The 19,815-nt window shown below is 38.6% G+C and overlaps 1 protein-coding gene across 10 annotated transcripts in view; it reads left to right on the top strand.

The window, feature by feature from the left end:
- The window catches only part of SIPA1L2 (signal induced proliferation associated 1 like 2), a 264,129-nt gene that overhangs the window by 136,182 nt on the left and 108,132 nt on the right, over positions 1–19,815 (top strand). For all 10 annotated transcript variants that reach the window (XM_064276677.1, XM_064276676.1, XM_064276670.1 and 7 more), the window contains one exon: positions 18,351–18,484. In XM_064276677.1, coding sequence (XP_064132747.1) covers positions 18,351–18,484 — 134 coding nt within the window. The remainder of the gene's footprint in view (positions 1–18,350; positions 18,485–19,815) is intronic.

Raw genomic sequence — 19,815 nt, 5'->3', positions numbered from 1 at the left:
CCTGAAAAGGCTTTTGGGCGCAAAGGGTCAGGCTGTTATTTAGAAAGTGGAACTACATGCCCTGTTATTTCTTTAGGAAGAGGAATTAACAGTCTAATGTATCTGTACAGTTGGGCATATGTAACTGTTACCTAGGAAAACTTGCTAGCATTTTGCTACTTTTGCTGTAAACTGGGAAGCATTGGTTGTTCAGTGGTAGAATCCTTGCCTTCCGTGCAGGAGGCTTGGGTTCAATTCTTGGCCGGTGCTCCTCACACAGAGCCATCCCTCTATCAGTGGAGGCTCGCACGTTGCTATGATACTGAACAGGTTTCAGCAAATCTTCCAGACTAAGATGGGCTAGGAAGAAAAGCCTGACAATCTACTTCCAAAACCCATCCAGTGAAAACGATATGGATCACAACGGCCCAATCTGCAGTAGATTCGCTCAGGACCAGGCGGTGTTTCATTCCATTGTGGAGTCGCCATGAGGAGGAGTCAACTCAATGGCAGCTAACAACAGTAAGTTGGAGGCAAAGGTCTTTGGAACATAACATCTCAGAAAACCTGCCCAGTATTTGTTCAGATCCAAAATGTATTTCACTGTTTTTCCCACCTAGGAAATAAAATAAGAGCTGGACAACTGTCTCCATTATTAATGGGCTCCACTTCAGCTTTTATATAATAAGTTCCTAGACAACTTTTCTTTCTTGCTTTCCTAGTGTTTTTCTTCTTCCTGACAATTCTTTTAGCAAGTAATATTAAAAATTAGAGACTATAAAGGAAATGTTTAATGATCCATCTTACTGCTCCAGAGTCTTTCACTTCTTATTCTCCGTTTCCTGAAAAGTGTGCCCTTCAAGATAGTCTTTATGTTCAGGACAGATTGGTTACCTCTTCTTTAAGTTGGGTTCATTTTACCATATATTGTTTGATTTTCATAATTTAAACCTTCACATGAATTTATTGACCCTTGACTTTACATCGGAGGGCTTCTAGACCCTGACTTCCTAGGTTTGCAACCTAAGTCTCTCACACTATATTGTAACCTTGGGCAAGACACTTAACCTCTTTGTTTCAGCGCTACTATCTGTAAAATGGGGATAATTATAATAATACTTCTTTATAGTCAGGGAGGAAGAAATGAATTATATAAAGTATGTTTAATATGGAAACCCTGGTGCTGTAGTTGTTAAGTGGTACAGCTGCTAACCAAAAGGTTGGCAGTTCGAATCTACCAGGCGCTCCTTGGAAACCCTATGGGGCAGTTCTACTCTGTCCTGTAGGGTCGCCATGAGTGGGAATCGACTTGACAGCAATGGGTTTTTTGTTGTTTGTTTTATGTTAATATTATTTATTTTTATTATAATGCCTCAGGTCTTTCAGGTTTAGCTAATACTTCTTTAAAAATTTGCCCAGAGGAGCCTTCACACAGCCAAAATGTACCTTTTTTTCAATCATGGTAAATTCAGTAATTTAAGCCGTGAAACATGAACAGGGTGGTTGCAGTTTCTTGAGGTTATCAAATGACTTATTGTTCTCATCATCTGCAAAGGCAGGTTCTGTTGTTTTATTCATTCATTCATTTACATTTATCCATAGTCCCTTTTTGACTTTTTCTTTATAACTCCTGGGATATTATGAACAGGGAAGGTGAATCAAAATGCAGACATACAGTTGTTTGAAGGGAAAGATGAGAGATGATACATCACAGGTAGGAATACAGAAAGCAGCTAGCTGCAGCCAGGGATATAACCCAGATCTGCAGTGAGCAGACAATGAAATGATCTCCTTGCTGTTGAAAAACAAAGACCTTTAAACTGCAATTGATGGAAAAGCCACGAGAAAGCCTCCACAGTGCATGTTAATAAAGTAAAGGACTATGGGCACAGATCAAAAGTTGCTTGTGTCTTTAGCACACTTAGAAGTAGTGTGCTGTGACCCACATGGTGCCAACACCTTTGATAAATCATTTGAGGCATACCTGACTGCAAGAGGCTTTCAGAGTAGTGATCCATACCTGTTCAGCCCAATAGTGATAAACCAAATGAATCTCCCTTCCGAGATACTGCAGTACCTAGAAACAGTCTTTGTGCTAGGGCCCCATGTAGCCCATTTTTTATCTTCCTTTCCGAGTCAGAGGTTTGTTTTTTCTCCTTTACTGAACAGCCAGAATGCAGCACAGAGAGTCACTGAATCTCATTTTCTACACTGTAGTCTTGTTAACGATTTTTTTTTTTATCTTGTCCTGTTGTATTTGCATGATATGTGGATTTTCATTCGGCTTCTCACCAGTCTTTTCACAGTCTTTGCATTTTGCCAGGAAGGATTTTATTTGATTCACCCTTGAAGCAATTTTATGGAAATCATCTGCTTTGGAATAAGGAAAAGCTCTGGGTGGGTGAGGGTCTATACACAGCTTCTGATTAAGGATTTCTCCTTGTCCTCTGCGATACAAATGGGAATAGGCTGTTGTAATGTAGATTAGCAAACTGATGTTTCATGAAGGGGATTCAGAATACCACTTGAAAGAGTTAACTTTTCCCTCCTGAAAGCTATGGGAAGCAGCAGTCTCTGTTCACGTTTTCTTGGTATGTGGAGATACCCCTTGTAAAAGCTAGACCACATGTTACATTATTAAGCTGAAGAATTTGATTTCTTTAGAAAAACATTAACGTGGCCTACAGTATTCTTTGGTGAAACTGAAAGCTTGGAGAGACTCCTTGGAAAACAGCTACTGAAGCATAAAGTTGGTAAACCCAAAGGCGTGATGCTTGTAAGTAGCAGAGATGTCATCTCTCTACTTGCATTTCAAAGGAGTGTGTATCTGTGTGAGACAGAGGGAAAAAAAATAAAAATGGAAATGGGACGTGGGTTAGGGGGGTGAGCATAAAGGGAAAAAAAATTTTTTTTCACTAATTTTTATGCCATCTTCAGTGAAAAGGTTATTATATACATACTGGGTACTCAAACTTTAAAAAAAAGAAGTATAATTTCTGGTAGAAACTATTCAGTAAAATATATATGCCACTGTATTCTGTAGAAGATTTATCATGAATGCAGTTTAATCTCTTCTAGGTGATTAAGGAAACGCTGGTGGCATAGTGGTTAAGTGCTAGGGCTGCTAACCAAAAGGTTGGCCAGGTGCTCCTTGGAAACTCTATGGGGCACTTCTGCCCTGTTCTGTAGGGTCACTGTGAATTGGAATTAGTTCAACAGCAACGGGTTTTTTTTTTTTTTTTTTTTTTGGTTTAGGTGATTATAAAACCCTATGGGGAAGTTCTACACTGTCTCCTATAGGGTTGCTGTGAGTTGAAATTGACTTGGACGGTGACGGATTTTTTTTTTTTAGGTGCTTATACTTAGGAACCCTGGTGGCACAGTGGTTAAGAGCTCAGCTGCCCACCAAAATGTTGGCAGTTTGAATCCATCAGCCACTCCTTGGAGGAGTTATACTCTGTCTCATAGGGTCTCTATGAGTCGGAATCAACTCGATGACAACAGGTTTAGTTTTTTGTTTGTTTGTTTGTTTATACCTAAGAGAGGTTAAATTGAATTCATGATAAGTCTGCTGGAGAATACAATGGCATATATGATATTTCACCAGATAGTTTCTACCAGAAAGGAGCCCAGGTTGCACAATGGTTAAAACACTTTGCCGGTAACAGAAAGGTCGGAGGTTCTAACCCTCCAGCTGCTTCATGGGAGAAAAGACCTGGTGATCTGCTGCCATAAAGATTACAGCCTAGGAAGCATAGGGGATGGGGTGGAGTGGAGTAGAATGCTCCATAGGTCACTGTGAACCTGAATCGACTCAACTGCACACAGCAACAACGGGTGATTACAGGTCAGCGTTTTGAGATGAAAAGTGTGAGTCACCTTCAGGGTGACTCCTGAACTGTGTAGGATTCTTAGGTTCAAAATCAGAATGCCCCATAATGCTGTGTTTTTGTTTTTGTTTTTTTTCATATGCATTTCTTTTTCGGCTTAGTTTTCCTGTCAGTAGCATGCCTGATTTCAGCTATAATGCCCCTCCCAGGCTAGTGATGATAATAATGATGTATTTATTATATCTTGCAGGGGAGGATGTTAAGAAAGATTATGTAACTAGCCCAAGGTTAAGCAGGTGATAAGTAGAAAGCCAGAATTCAGAAACCAGTGATCAGGCTTCTTGGAATTATCAGTATATTAAGAATAAATAGGCTTGGGACTGCTAGTTAAATATGGAAAATTGAAAACACATGTTATCTCTCTCCCAAAAATGATACCAAAGGAATTTAAAAGGGCACAAAAGCATAAAGAAGAACTACAGAGACATAACTGAAGGCAAGAGATGGCAAAGCAGATGGAAGAACAAGACCATTTGTAGCAGGCTGGAGAGAGCCAAACTCCCTTACCCCAGCCTTGATGGATGGTGAGTACTGGGGAGAGATCACCAAGAGGCAAGTCCATTCATGCCAGAGAACCAGGTACCTCTGAAGAAGTTACAGGGGCTTAAGTAGGTAACCGCTTCAAAGCTTTTAAAAGGCCATGTTCTCTCTCCTGTCTCCTGTGCAAAGGTTACTACTCCTTGCCCAACCCAGCAGAAAATGGAAGATTTATTCTGGAGAAATTGAACAACAGGCACAGTCAAGAGTCAGAATAAGGCAATTAAGTGAAATGGAGATTTTCAACCCAGCCCCATTCCTTGATTGGGATGAATACCTCCGAAGAATGGAAGAATCTTTCCCGGTGACACTGACTGACTACTTCAGGAAAAAAGACCTTTTTATACTGATAGCTCAGAGCCCTGGTAGAGTGGTGGTTAAGCATTCAGCTGCTAACCAAGAGGTCAGCAGTTCAAATCCACCAGCCATTCTTTAGAAACCCCATGGGGCAATTGTACTATTGCTATGAGTTGGAATCCACTGGATGGCAATGGGTTTGGTTTTGCTTCTACTGATAGCTCAGGTTCCCAACAGAATAGTTCAGTCCCTGCCTCATAAGTCTAATTTGAAGTTGGCAAGATGGTTCACTAGAGATAAACGGAGACATTTTATAATGATAAATTGCGTAGCACAAAATAACATAGCTTCAAAATATATAAAGCAAAAAATGATAAAAAGAGAAATAATTAAATCTACAGTCATACTTGGAGGTTTTAATATCTCTTTCAGCACTGGATAGAATAAGCAGAGAAACAAACAGTAAGGATAGAAGAGTTGAACATGATTAACAAATGGCCTAATTGACTTTTTTTTTTTTTTTAATTTTTATTGTGCTTTAAGTGAAAGTTTACAAATCAACTCAGTCTCTCATACAAAAGTTTATATACACCCTGCTATGTACTCCTGGTTCTCTCCTCCTAATGAAACAGCACACTCCTTCCCTCCACTCTCTATTTTTGTGCACATTTGACCACCTTCTGATCCCCTCTACCCTCTCGTCTCCTCTCCAGACAGAAGCTACCCACATAGTCTCATAATCTACTTGATCCTAGAAGCTCACTCTTCACCAGTATCATTTTCTATCCCATAAACCAAAAAAAACCCAGTGCTGCCGAGTCGATTCCAACTCATAGTGACCCTATATGGCAGAGTAGAACTGCCCCATAGAGTTTCCAAGGAGCACCTGGCAGATTCAAACTGCTGACCCTTTGGTTAGCAGCCGTAGCACTTAACCACTACGCCACCAGGGTTTTCTTCTATCCCATAGTCCAGTCCAATCCCTGTCTGAAGAGTTGGCTTTGGAAATGGTTCCTGTAGGGACCTTCTAGTCTCAGTTAGACCATTGAGTCTGGCCTTTTTACGATAATTTGAGGTCTGCATCCCACTGCTCTCCTGCTCCCTCAGGGGTCCTCTGTTGTGTTCCCTGTCAGGGCAGTCATCAGTTGTAGCCAGGCACCATCTAGTTCTTCTGCTCTCAGGCTAATGTAGGCTCTGGTTCATGTGGCCCTTTCTGTCTCTTGGGCTCATAATTACCTTGCGCCTTTGGTGTTCTTCATTCTCCTTTGCTCCAGGTGGGTTGAGACCAATTGATGTACCTTAGATGGCTGCTTGCTAGCATCTAAGACCCCAGACGCCACTCTCCAAAGTGGGATGCAGAATGTTTTCTTAATAGATTTTATTATGCCAATTGCCTTAGATGTTCCCTGAAATCATGGTCCTCAAACCCCCGCCCCTGCTACTCTGGCCTTCAAAGCATTCAGTTTATTCAAGAAACTTCTTTGCTTTTGATTTAGTCCAGATGTGCTGACCTCTCCTGTATTGTGTGTTGTCTTTCCCTTCACCTAAAGTAGTTCTTATCTACTATCTAATTAGTGAAAACCCCTCCCCCTCTTCCCTCCCTCCCCACTCTCATAACCCTGAAAGAATAGTTTTTTCTCTGTTCTCTGTTCAAGTTCTTATAATAGTGGTCTTATGCAATATTTGTCCTTTTGCATCTGACTAATTTCATTCAGCATAATGCCTTCCAGATTCCTCCATGTTATGAAATGTTTCACGGATTCATCGTTGTTCTTTATCGATGCATACTATTCCATTGTATGAATATACCAGAATTTCTTTATCCATTCATCTGCTGATGGGCCCCTTGGTTGCTTGCATCTTTCTGCTATTATAAAAAAGCGCTGCAGTGAACATGGGTGTGCATGTATCTGTTCGTGTAAAGGCTCTTATTTTTCTAGAATGTATTCCAAGGAGTGGGATTTCTGTGTTGTGTGGTAGTTCTATTTCCAGTGCTTTAAGGAAACACTAAATTGATTTCCAAAGTGGTTGTACCATTTGTCATTCCCACCAGCTGTGTTTAAGTGTTCCAGTCTCTCCACAACCTCTCCAACATTTATTATTTTGTGCTTTTTCGATTAATGCCAGCCTTGTTGGAGTGAGATGGAATCTCATTGTAGTTTTGATTTGCATTTATCTAATGGCTAATGATTGTGAGCATTTCCTCATGTATCTGCTAGCTATCTGAATGTCTTCTTTAGTGAAGTGCCTATTCATATCCTCTGCCCATTTTTTAATTGGGTTATTTGTCTTTCTGCAGTTGAGTTTTTGCTGTATCATGTAGATTTTAGAGATCAGATACTGATCGGAAATGTCATAGCTAAAAACTTTTTCCTAATCTGTAGGTAATCTTTTTACTCTTTTGGTGAAGTCTTTGGATGAGCATAGCTGTTTAATTTTTAGGATTTCCCAGTTGTCTAGTTTCTCTTCTGCATTGTTACTGATGTTTTGTATACTATTTATGCCATGTATTAGGGCTCCTAACATTGTCCCTATTTTTTCTTCCATGATCTTTATCATTTTAGATTTTATGTTTAGGTCTTTGATCCGTTTTGAGTTAGTTTTTGTGCATGGTGTGAGGTATGGGTCTTGTTTCATTTTTTGCAGATGGAAATCCAGTTATGCCGGCACCATTTGTTAAAAAGACTGTCTTTGCCCCATTTAACTGACTTTGGGCCTTTGTCAAATATCAGCTGCTCATATGTGGGTGGATTTATGTCTGGATTCTCAATTCTGTTCCATTGGTCTATGTGTCTCTGTTGTACCAGTACCAGGCTGTTTTGACTACTGTGGTGGTATAATAGGTTCTAAAATCAGACAGAGTGAGGCCTCTCTGTTCTTCTTTTTCAGTAATGCTTTACTTATCCAGGGCCTCTTTCCCTTCCATATGAAGTTGGTGATTTGTTTCTCCATCACATTAAAAAAAATCGTTGGAATTTGGATCGGAAGTGCATTGTATATATAGATGGTTTTTGGTAGAACAGACATTTTTACAATGTTAAGTCTTCCTATCCATGAGCAGGGTATGTTTTTCCACTTATGTAGGTCTCTTTTGGTTTCTTGCAGTAGTGTCTTGTAGTTTTCTTTGTGTAGGTATTTCATGTCTCTGGTTAGATTTATTCCTAAGTATTTTATCTTCTTGGGGGCAACTGTAAATGGTATTGATTTGGTGATTTCCTCTTTGATGTTCTTTTTATTGGTGTAGAGGAATCCAACTGATTTTTGTATGTTTATCCTGTATCGTGATACTCTGCTGAACTCTTCTATTAGTTTCAGTAGTTTTCTTGAGGATTTTGTATGGTTTTCTCTGTATAAGATCATGTCATCTGCAAATAGAGATACTTTTACTTCCCTTGCCAATCTGGATGCTATTTATTTCTTTGTCTAGCCTAGTTGCTCTGGCTAGGACCTCCAGCACAGAATAAGAGTGGTGATAAAGGGCATCCTTGTCTGATCCCCATTGTCAAGGGAAATGCTTTCAGATTCTCTCCATGTAGGATTATGTTGGCTGTTGGCTTTGTATAAATGCCCTTTATTATGTTGAGGAATTTTCCTTCTATTCCTATTTTGCTGAGAGTTTTTATCATGAATGAGTGTTGAACTTTGTCAGATGCCTTTTCTGCATCAATTGATAAGATCATGTGGTTTTTGTCTTTTGTTTTATTTATATGATGGATTATATTAATTGTTTTTCAAATGTTGAACCATGCCTCCATACCTGGTATGAATCCCACTTGGTCGTGGTGGATTATTTTTTTTGATATGTTGTTGAATTCTATTGGCTAGAGTTTTGTTGAGGATTTTTGCATCTAAGTTCATGAGGGATATAGGTCTATTTTTTTTTTTTTTATGTCTTTACCTGGTTTTGGTATGCTGGCTTCATAGAATGAGTTTGGGAGTATTCCATCCTTTTTAAGCTCTGAAATACCTTTAGTAGTAGTGGTATTAACTCTTCTTTGAAAGTTTGGTAGAACTCTGCGGTGAAGCCGTCCGGGCCAGGGATTTTTTTGTCAGGAGTTTTTTGATTACCTTTTCAATCTCTTCTTTTGTTATGAGTTTATTTAGTTGTTTTACCTCTGTTAGTGTTAGTTTTGTGTGTTTCTAGGAATTTGTCCATTTCTTCTAGGTTTTCAAATTTATTAGAGTATAATTTTTCATAGTAATCTGATATTCTTTTAATTTCAGTTGAGTCTGTTGTGCTATCATCCATCTCATTTCTTATTTGGGTTATTTGCTTCCTCTCCTGTTTTTCTTTTGTCAGTTTGGCCAATGGTTTATGAATTTTGTTAATTTTTTCAGAGAACTAGCTTTTGCTCTTGTTAACTCTTTCAATTGTTTTCCTCCTTTCTATTTCATTTAATTCTGCTCTAATTCTTATTATTTGCTTCCTTCTGGTGCCTGAGGGTTTCTTCTCTTTCTCTTTGTTCAAGTTGTAGGGCTAATTCTTTGATTTTGGCCCTTCTTTTTGGATGTGTGCATTTATTGATATAAATTGGCCTCTGAGCACTGCTTTCGCTGTGTCCCAAAGATTCTGATAGAAAGTGTTTTCATTCTTACTGGATTCTATGAATTTCTTTATTCCATCCTTAATGTCTTCTATAACCCAGTCATTTTTGAGCAGGGTATTATTCGGTTCCCAAGTGTTTGATTTCTTTTCCTGATTTTTCTGTTATTGTTTCTATTTTTATAGCCTTATGGTCAGAGAAGATGCTTTGTAATATTTCAATGTTTTGGATTCTGCTAAGGCTTGCTTTATGACCTAATATGTGGTCTATTGTAGAGAATGTTCCATGTGCACTAGAAAAGAAAGTATGCTTGGTTGCTGTTAGGTGGAGTGTTCTGTATATGTCTATGAGATCAAGTTGGTTGATTGTGGCATTTAGATCGTCCGTGTCTTTATTGAGCTTCTTTCTGGATGTTCTGTCCCTCACCAAAAGTGGTGTGTTGAAGTCTCCTACTATAATTGTAGAGCTGTCTATCTTGCTTTTCAGTGCTGTTAGAGTTTGTTTTATGTATCTTGCAGCCCTGTCATTGGGTGCATAAATGTTTAATATGGTTATATCCTCCTGGTATATTTTCCCTTTAATCACTGTATACTGCCCTTACTTATCCTTTGTGGTGGATTTAACTTTGAAGTCTGTTTTGTCAGAAATTAACATTGCCACTCCTGCTCTTTTTTGATTGTTGTTTGCTTGATATATTTTTTTACATCCTTTGAATTTTAGTTTGTGTGTTTGAGTCTAAGGTATGTCTCTTGTAGGCAGCATATAGACAGATCGTGTTTTTTAATCCATTCTGCCACTGTCTGTCTCTTTATTGATGCATTTATTCCATTTACATTTGGCGTAATTATGGATAGGTATGAGTTAAGTGCTGTCATTTTGATGTTTTTTGTGTGTGTGTTGTTGACAGTTTCTTTTTCCTACTTAATTTTTTGTGCTGAGTAGATTATATGTTGTCCTTTTCTTATATTCGTTGTTGTTAATTTTTTTTCTGCTGAGTCTCTATTTTTTTCTAGTATTTTACTTTGATGTGTAGCATAGTTTATCTCCTTTGTGGTTAACTTGTTATTTACGCCTATTTTTCTAAATTTAAACCTAACTTTTATTTCTTTGTATCGCCTCGTCTTCTTCTCCATAGGAAAGATCTATGACTGCATTTCTTAGTCTCTCTTTATTGTTTTAACATTGTCTTCTTTTACATAATAACATCGCTGTTTCCCCCTTTTGACCATTTTTTTATCTTGATTTATTTTTGTGATTTCCCTGTCTTGGTTGACATCTGATTGCTTGTTCCAGTGTTCTAGTCTTGGGTTGATACCTGTTATTATTGATTTTCTAACCAAAGAACTCCCTTTAGGATTTCTTACAGTGTTTTTTTTTCTTTTCTTTTAATGAATTCCCTAAGCTTGTGTTTATGTGGAAATGTCCTAATTTCACCTTCATATTTGAGAGACAGTTTTGCTGGATATATGATTCTTGTTTGGCAACTTTTTTTTTCTGATACTTTGTATAAGTCATCCCTCTGCCTTCTTGCCTGCATGGTTTTTGCCCAGTAGTCCAAGCTTATTTTTATTGACTCTCCTTTGTAGGTGACCTGTCGTTTATCCCTAGCTGCTCTTAAAATTCTCTTTTTATCTTTGGTTTTGACAAGTTTGGTTATAATATGTCTTGGTGACTTTCTTTTAAGGTCTACCCTATGTGGAATTCAATGAGCATCTTGGATAGATATCTTCTCATCTTTCACGATAGCGGGGAAGTTTTCTGCCAACAAATCTTTAACAGTTCTCTCTGTATTTTCTGTTATCCCTCTGTGTTCTGGTACCCCAGTTCCTCATGGGTCATTTCTCTTGATAGAGTCCCACATGATTCCTAGGGTTTCCTCATTTTTTTAAATTCTTTTATCTGCTTTTTCTTCAGATATATTGGTGCCAAGTGCCTTACCTTCAGCCTCACCAATTGTGCCTTCCACTTGCTCAGTTCTTCTCTGACTTTCTATTGAGTTGTCTAATTTTGTAATTTTATCATTAATCTTCTGAATTTCTGCTTGCTGTCTCTATGGATTCTTGCAGCTTTTTAAGTTTTTCATTATGTTCGTGAATAACCTTTTTAATTTCTTCAACTGGTTTATCTGTGTCTTCTTAGCTTGTCCTGCGTATTACCTGATCTCCTTCCTAATCTCATTCCTGATGTCTTGAAGGGTTCTGTATATTAATCTTTTGTATTCTGCATCCGGTAATTCCAGGAATGTACCTTCGTCCAGAAGATCCCTTGATTCTTTGTTCTGAGAGCTTTTTCAAGTAATCATGTTTTGCTTTTTTGTGATTTGATAGTGACTGTTGTCTCTGAGACATCTGTAAGTTATTGTATTAGTTTATTTTATGTTTGCTTACTGTATCCTAGCTTCTTGCCTTGTTTTGGTTTGATAAGCCATCTAGCAGGGAAAGGTATCAAAGTCCACGTACTGTTTATACCTGTACAGGAGCTGCTTCTTTCCTGAGCTCTCCAGGTGAGTGGAACTGGCAAATCATCTTTTCCCCCAGTTGTGAATTTATTCCTTCTCCAATGCCAGGAGAGTGACTCAGAGTGCTCAGCAGAGCCTATCTCAGGCCCAGGAAAATCAACAGCCACTGAAGCCAGCTTGGGGGAGGGGGGTGTGGTAAAATACACACTGGTGCTTAGCTTTTGCCAAGAGCACTGTTCATCTTTGGTTTCGGAGATGTGAGTAGGCTGTGTGGCTGGCTGTTTCTCCCTGAGGAAACTGTGGCCAAACTGCTACCAGCCCACTGCAGCTGCTCCCAGGAACGGTGCCTGAGGGATCCTGGCCATTCATGTCTGGCAACTCCTCTCAGCTTCTGAACTGGCTGTCCCTCCCCGTGCTGCTCAGTCCTTTTTCTCACTTTGCCTTTGATGTTCAGGGCTCCTAGCTTGTCATAAATATAATCATTTCACTTGTTTTTTCGGGTCTTTGGTGTAAGAGGGATCACTGGAAGCATCTGGCTACTCCGCCATCTTGTCCCTGGCTCCCTAATTGACGTATTTAAAATACAAAATACAAAGTAAAATGTACATACTTTTCAAATGCTCACAAAGCATTTATCAAAGTAGGCTACATGCTGGGCCATAAAAGCAAGTTTCAAGAAATTGCAAGGGAATGAAATCATTCATAGTACATTTTCTGACCAATGTGAAAATAATCTAGAAATCAGTAACAGAAAGTTAGCTGGAACAATCACTGAATGCTTGAAAAATAACATATGGTTCAGAGAAGAAGTCATAGTGGAAATTAAATATTTTCAATTGAACAATAGTGAAAATTATCCAACATATCATATCAAAACTTGTGGGAAGCAGCTCAAACCATGCTTAGATAAAAATGTGTAACTTTAAATACACATATTAGTTAAGGAAAAAGCTGAAAGTCAATGGTTGAAGTATCCAATTAAAAAACTAGAAAATTAATGACAAATATAAAGTAGAACAAAGGACATAATGAAGATAAGAGCAGAAAATAACAAAATAGAAAACCAGAGAGAGGGTCAACAGAGCCAAATGTTAGTTCTTAGAAATTAAAAAAAAAAAAAATGATAAAATCGTGGAAAGACTAGTCAAAAAGAAAAGAAAGAAGGCACAGATTGCCCATATCAGGAATGAAGAAAGGAATACCACAGTACATCCTGCTTTCTCTGAAAAGATGAGGATGTTATAATAAATCTGAAAAATGGGCACATTCAGGAGGGGGGGAGGTGGAGGGAAGCAATTGACATGGGAGGAAATGGAAAATCTGATAGTTTTATATGTAATAAAGACATAGAATTTATTATGAAAACACTTCCTACCCAGATTCAGATGGCTTCACCAGCTCAAGAAGACTTCACCTGTAATTTCTTACAAACATTTAAAGAAAAAAGAAAACCAATCATAAACAGACTTTTCTGGAGACTGGAAAATGAGGGAACACCTTGCAGTTAATTTTATGAGTGCAGCATAACATTGCTACCAGTACCTGTTAGGAAAGGAACACTGCACACTAATATCTTTCAGAAATAGATACAAAAATCCTATATTGGGAAATTGTCCGTGTATGCGTATACATGTTTACATATATATGTATGTGTGTATGTATGTACATACCAAATTATTACGCAAATAACATGCATTCTGTGTTCATTTGCCAACTGCTTCCTGCCCCTATGAGGTATTTTCATAAGTGCTGTTACGCCAGTTTTTGGTTTTTTACATGTTGCTGTAAAATAGCATAGCATGTTTACATAGAATATCCAAAAGAATTTTAATCTATTTAATAAGTGGTCACTGGATACATGGTACAGAAATCAGTCATGCCTGTATACTAGAAACATACAATTAGAAATTGAAATTTTGAAAATTATACTGTTTACATTATTATCCTAAACTATCAAGTACCTAGGACTAAATCTAAAGAAAGATGTGCCTGACCACCACAGAAACCTACATTACCAAGAGGAAAGAAAAACCCAAATAAATAGAGGGGATGTATCATGGCTATGGATTGGAAAACTTAATATCGTAAAATAGTTCAATAGGGTAGATGGGCTTTGTGTTATTTGTTTCGGCTGCATAAGCAGTGTTTTTCTTCTGGATTTTTGATTCTATACTGGGTACTTGTGGTGCTTCCATTGTACCCCTTATTTACTGCTGTCACAGAACTTAGAATGTGTGATTTTTGTGTGTTCACTGTATTATTCTCCCCACAAAATTATTTAAGTATGCACTAGGTCTTGTTCAATATTGTATCCCCAGTGTTTATCAGTTTCTAACACAGTTGAGGTATCTCTCGTGCACAATATTTGAGTGAATGAATTGAATTAAATATGTATGGTAGGTATAATAATGTCCTCCAAGGATATCTAGGTCTTAATCCCTGGAACCTGCAGATGTTACTTATGTGGCAAAAGGGATTTTGCAGATGTGATTAAGAATTTTGAGATGGGGCTCTTACCCTGGAGTGTCAGAGTGGGCCGTAAATGCAGTCACAAGTGTCCTTAAAAGATGGAGGCAGAAGGAGATTTGACAAAGAAGATGGCGATGTGACCACCAAAACAAGAGGCTACTGGCTTTGAAGATGGAGGCTGGGCTAGGAGCCAAGAAATCCGAGGAGTACAGTTGTAGAATTGGAAAAGACAAGGAAAGGATTCTTTCCCATTGAGCACCTTGATTTTGGCCCAGTGAAACTGATTTTGGACTTCTGACCTCCAGATCTATAAGAAAATAAGTGTGTGTTGTTTTAAGCCACCAAGTTTGTGGTAATTTGTTACAGCAGCAATAGGAGTCTAATATATGTTAGCTCTGATTGGCGCATACAGTCTCATTTTTATATATATGCCAATAATCAAATTGTCCCTCTCACTGTGGGAAATTTCCTGCTGCATTTCTGGGGCCCAAGGCCTTTTACACTTTTCTGTCCCAGAATGAACTAAGCTGCCTCCTCACTTTTACTTTGATATTCCTGGCTGAGGTTTGATAAAAACCTAATTTAGTTCAGTAATTCAAGAACACTTTCTTAAGTACCTGTCATTTGTTAGGTGCTATAATACTAGGCCTTGTGGATATAAAAGTCGGAAGGCTTAGCCTTATCTGGAGATGAGGGGACTATTTCCCATGGAAATGATGTTTGGATTGAGTCTTCAACGATGAGTAAGAATGTCAAGTGAAAAAAAGTGGACGCCATGCCAGGCAGAGGGAAAAAAATGCATACACAGGTCTGGGGGCATGAAATAGTAGTGTGTGTGTCAGGAACTGTGGCTACTCAGTATTCTGAGACATTTATAGGTTAGGGGATTTGTGAGAAAAGAGCCTGGAGAGAATTTTGAATGATATCATTGAGGGATTTAAATGAGAAGATATGTGGATGGATGGAAGGATATACAGATAGACGAGCAGATAAATACAGAGACAGAAAATCAGAAAGGACAGCCTTGAGCCAAGGATGAAATTCACAGGAGTGGCTGGAAGAGAAGATCTGGGAGACCTCTCACTATGAGAAGATGTCTCAGCAGTCAGGGAAGTAGAGTTCCACCAAGAAGTGAGTGGCTAACAGTGTTGGACACAGCAGATGCATGCTGTAAGACAGGACTAAAAGGTGGTTGTCGGATTTGGTCACAAGATGTCCTAGTGCTTTTGAGCAGAATAGTAGTGTAGAAGAAAGTTTGTAGTGTGTAAGGATTAAATAGTAACCGAGAAAACAGGAATGAGAGATAGTGATTACTCAAGGAGTATGTATTCTCTTCCTTGATGTAGGCGTAAAACTTTGCTGGGGATAGTGAAATGGTCATGACTTGTACCTGTGCTGAAAGGCCCCATCCGTTTGTGAGAACCGACAGCCCTTCCTCCCTTTCACTTTTTCTCCAATTTTTTCGGTGAACCTCTATGTATAGTAAAATTCACCCTTTCTATTTAAGGATATAGTTCTGAGAGTGTTGACAAATGTATATAGTTGTGTAACCACCACCACCATCAGGAAATGGAACAGACCCACTACACCAGAAAATTCCCTTTGTAGTCAACCAGTTTCCCTACCTCCAGCCCTGGCAACCACTGATCCTATAGTTTTGCCTTTTCCAGAATGTTAAATAAATGCAACCATACGGTATGTAACCTTTTGATTCTGGTGTCTTCCACTTAGCAGAATGCATTTGAGATTAATCCATGTTGTTGCGTCTATCAGTAGTTTGTTCCACTTTTATTTCTGAGTAGTATCCTGTTGAAGAGATGTACCCAGTTTACCCATTCCCAGTTGAAGGATGCTTGGGTTGTTTCTAGTTTTTGATGAATAAAGCTGCTGTAAACACCTGCATATAGGTTTTTGTGTAAACATGGGTTTTCAGTTCATCTGGTTAAATTTCTAGGCATAGAATTGCTGGGTTTTTATAGTGTGTGTGTGTATATATATACTGAACTTTATAAGAAACTGCCAAATTCTTTTCAAAGGGACTGTACCATTTTGTGTTCTCACTAGCAGTGAATGAGAATTCCAGTTCCTCTGCGTCTCTGTTAACTTTTTTCCCTCCTAATATCCTTTACAGTTTAGTTCCCTTTCAAACCTCTTACACTGCTGAAGCACCTGCTGACTTGTGACAGCAGTGCACATGGTCACGTGGTGAGTTGTCAGGTGTTAGAATTAGTGATTTGATTCATTTAACCTAGGACTCTCAACTTCACCATGAAAAGAATTTTCTTTTTTCTCTTTCTCCCTAAGACAGTATGAAGCTCTTTTGAGTCATGAGGGTCACTGATTAAAGAATCCAACATTATGCTGGATAGTCACTAATGCCGATTTAAGGAAATAGTAAAATGATAGTGTCTTGAAGTAGGTAATTAACTTTTAGTCTCTTTTTATTGACTCTTTTTAACTGTGTTCCTAATTGGGTTGATTAAAGCCACAAATAACTACTGCTTCAGGATTGGCTTTCCCCAAACCCAGACCGTTTTTTGAACGCGTGTTTTATTTCACTGGTGGTATTTACATTTGTAACAGTCAATTTGGCCGTTATCAGTACATAATGTACCCAAGGAATGTGCTGTTGATTTAAAAAAAAAAAAAAGCTTACTTCCTTTGTGTAAATCCAAAACTGTGCTAAGTCAACCGTTCACCTTTCAGCCCCTAAAATCATTTACCTGCTCATCTCGCCATGATCTCCTCTCACGAGAAATATCAGAGTTCATCTCCTTGGGTTGGAAGCAGTAAAGAAGCAGATTATTTGCCATTTCAAGATCTAGCTAGTATTCGTTAGTGCCTGTGAATAATGTTTGCTCGTAATGGTACAGGTGCTGTTTTTGTTCATTGAACTCATCCTGTTTTCTACTCTCTGAATAACATTTCTTCTTCCTTCAAAAAAATTTTTTTGTGTGTCAGAAAATATTAGCATAACAAAAACCTTTGGAATACTTGTAGGTTTTTTTCCCCAAAGTTATAAATGTTCAATATGTCTAGTTTCTTTTAAACTAAAACTTAAGAGTCAGTGAAGATTGACCAAGAAGGTGACATTCAGAATTGATTATTGTAAAGTCTTCCATGCAGAGTGAGAAGATCGATAAGTAGAGACCTTGGAGAACTGACCCAGCAGCAGTTCATTAGGAAATAAATGAGTAACACCTGGGGCTTTAAGTTTACCACGTGCTTTGTGTGCATTATTGGTATGATGGGGCTGCTGAAAATGGGCAGATGCATTTTTAAGAAGCATTAATAAATGTTTGGGTAGTTGCTCCCTCTGTTTTCCATGGGCTGCATCACATCTTGAGTGTTTGTTAATTTGGGTCATTTCAGAGAACAAAACTTTAAAAATTTGGAAGTTGCAATAAAGCATTTTTGACTGCTTTTAACAGAACTCACTAACAAGGAACCTTGATCAGCAACCCAAAGGGACTTTCTTACAAAGTAGCGAGCTTCCTATCAGTGAAGGAGTTCAAACTAGAATATTAGCTTCCTGAGTATGGGTTTTTTCTGTACTGTTTGCCCTGTGTCCCCACTGTTTAGGACAGTGCCTGGCACATAGTAGGCACATAATTGTTGAATGTATGCATGAAAGGGAGTCCTTGCGTGGTGCAGAGTTAATGCACTCAACTGCTAACCGAAAAATTGGAGGCTCGAGTTCAACCAGAGGCACCTTGGAAGAAAGGCTCGGCAATCTGCTTCAGAAAGACCAGCTATTGAAGACACTGTGGAGCACAGCTCTACTCTGACATACATGGGGTTACCGTCATTTGGATCTGACTCAACAGCAGCTGGTTTTTTATGAGTGAAAGACTAGTGCTATCTCTTAGGAAGGGTATTCTCAAGAGGACCCCTATGTTAGATGGACAGGATGGCCACAAAGGTCTACTCCTACACTGAGACTTATATGAAGAAGGAAAAAAAAAAAAGATTAGCTGATAACATAGTAATCTAATTTATAGTATTAATAAATGTAATTTGATCTCAGCAACATAATAACTTTTTATGTGCTTTCTGTTGCTGAATTTTTCTTTCTGTTTCTTTGAAGGGTTGACTGATACACAAACCAAAAGGTATCCATCCTTGCTGTTTGTTCCTTTCTCTTTTTTTTGATTCAGTTGCTCTCTTCCATTACAGAGCACCAAAACTACTTTGGAATAGATGAAAACCTTGGCCCTGTGGCCATAAGCATCCGGAGAGAGAAGGTTGAAGATGCTAAGGAGAAAGAAGGGTCCCAGTTCAACTATCGTGTAGCTTTCAGGACCAGTGAGGTAATGGAACTGCTGTGCATTGTGACTGTCTGTGGGCCGAAGTCTGAAGATCAGTAAAAACTGTCCTCAGGCCACTTGGCTAGAAGACACCCCCTTTAGAACATCTTTCTTTTTATTGGGTGTTTTTTCTTCTGTTAATAGTTCCACCACCAATTGGTATAAGTATTTATATATACAAATATCTCCATAACTAACCTTGAGGACATAAAACTACTGACTGTAAATACCAGTTTATATATAAATATCCCATTATAGCTATAATAACTGATAATTTTTAAATGCTTACCATAAACTCAGCATTGTTCTAAGTACTCTACGTGTATTTCCTTATATTTCCCCTTTTTTACATGAGGTAGCTGGCATAGACAGGGGCTTAGGCACATAACTTACCTAAGGTCTCATAACTCATGAGTGGTGGAGCTAGGATTTGAACCTTAGCAGTCTGCTACCAGAGCCAGGCTCCTCAAACCCTAGAGAAGGGCCCTGCGATGACCCCCACTCTCTGCCTGCACAGGATACGATGTCACAGTTTCCAGGGGACATATATAGTTTACCTTCAGTATACCTTCACTACTATTGCTTTGGTTTGCTTTAGACGTGGCATTGAGTTAATTTTTTAAATTTTAACTAACATTAAAGAATGCATGTAGCATTTATGGTAATTGAAAGAGGGTAACAGTATAAAAATTAAGACACTTGCTGTGGATGTTAAATGGTAATAATTTAGACTGCCATTTTCCAGGAACATAGTACAAAATGATAAAAATGGAAGATATGCAGGCTAAGCCAGGGAGGACAAGCGTAAACTGTGCAGTCCATGCCAGACAGAGCTTAAAGATGACTCTAAAATCTAACACAGAAAATCAGATAGCCTGCAGTAGGGTGGTTGTTTGAATACTGTTTTTTTACTAGCATGGTACTCGTACCTACTCCCCCTTCATTACGTTGAGGGCCCAGGTTAATTCCTTGCTTGTCTGTCTTTGAGTAATAAGTGAGTTTGTTATAGAAATGATAGAGTACAGAGCTAAATAGGTAGAGGTGCTATTATGTAAGGAATTGGATCTGCTCTGCGCTTTAGGTCTTATTCTCTTAACCCATTTTAGTTAGAAGACCATCCCTGGGTGGTGCAAATAGTTAATGCTCTTGGCTACTAAACGAAAGATTGGTGGTTCAAGTCCATCCACAGGTGCCTCAGAAGACAGAATTGGCAGGCTGCATCAAAGAAATCTGGCATGGAAAACACTATGAGATATGGTTCTACTCTGACATCAGGGGGTCGCCATGAGTCAGAGCTGACTCGTCAGCAAGTGGTTGGTTAAATTTGGCCAGTA

This window comes from Loxodonta africana, chromosome 25, assembly GCF_030014295.1.
Source record: "Loxodonta africana isolate mLoxAfr1 chromosome 25, mLoxAfr1.hap2, whole genome shotgun sequence".
In the NCBI taxonomy this organism is placed as follows: Eukaryota; Metazoa; Chordata; class Mammalia; order Proboscidea; family Elephantidae; genus Loxodonta; species Loxodonta africana.
The sequence above is the reverse complement of the archived record's forward strand: the minus strand, read 5'-3'. Positions and strand labels throughout refer to the sequence as shown.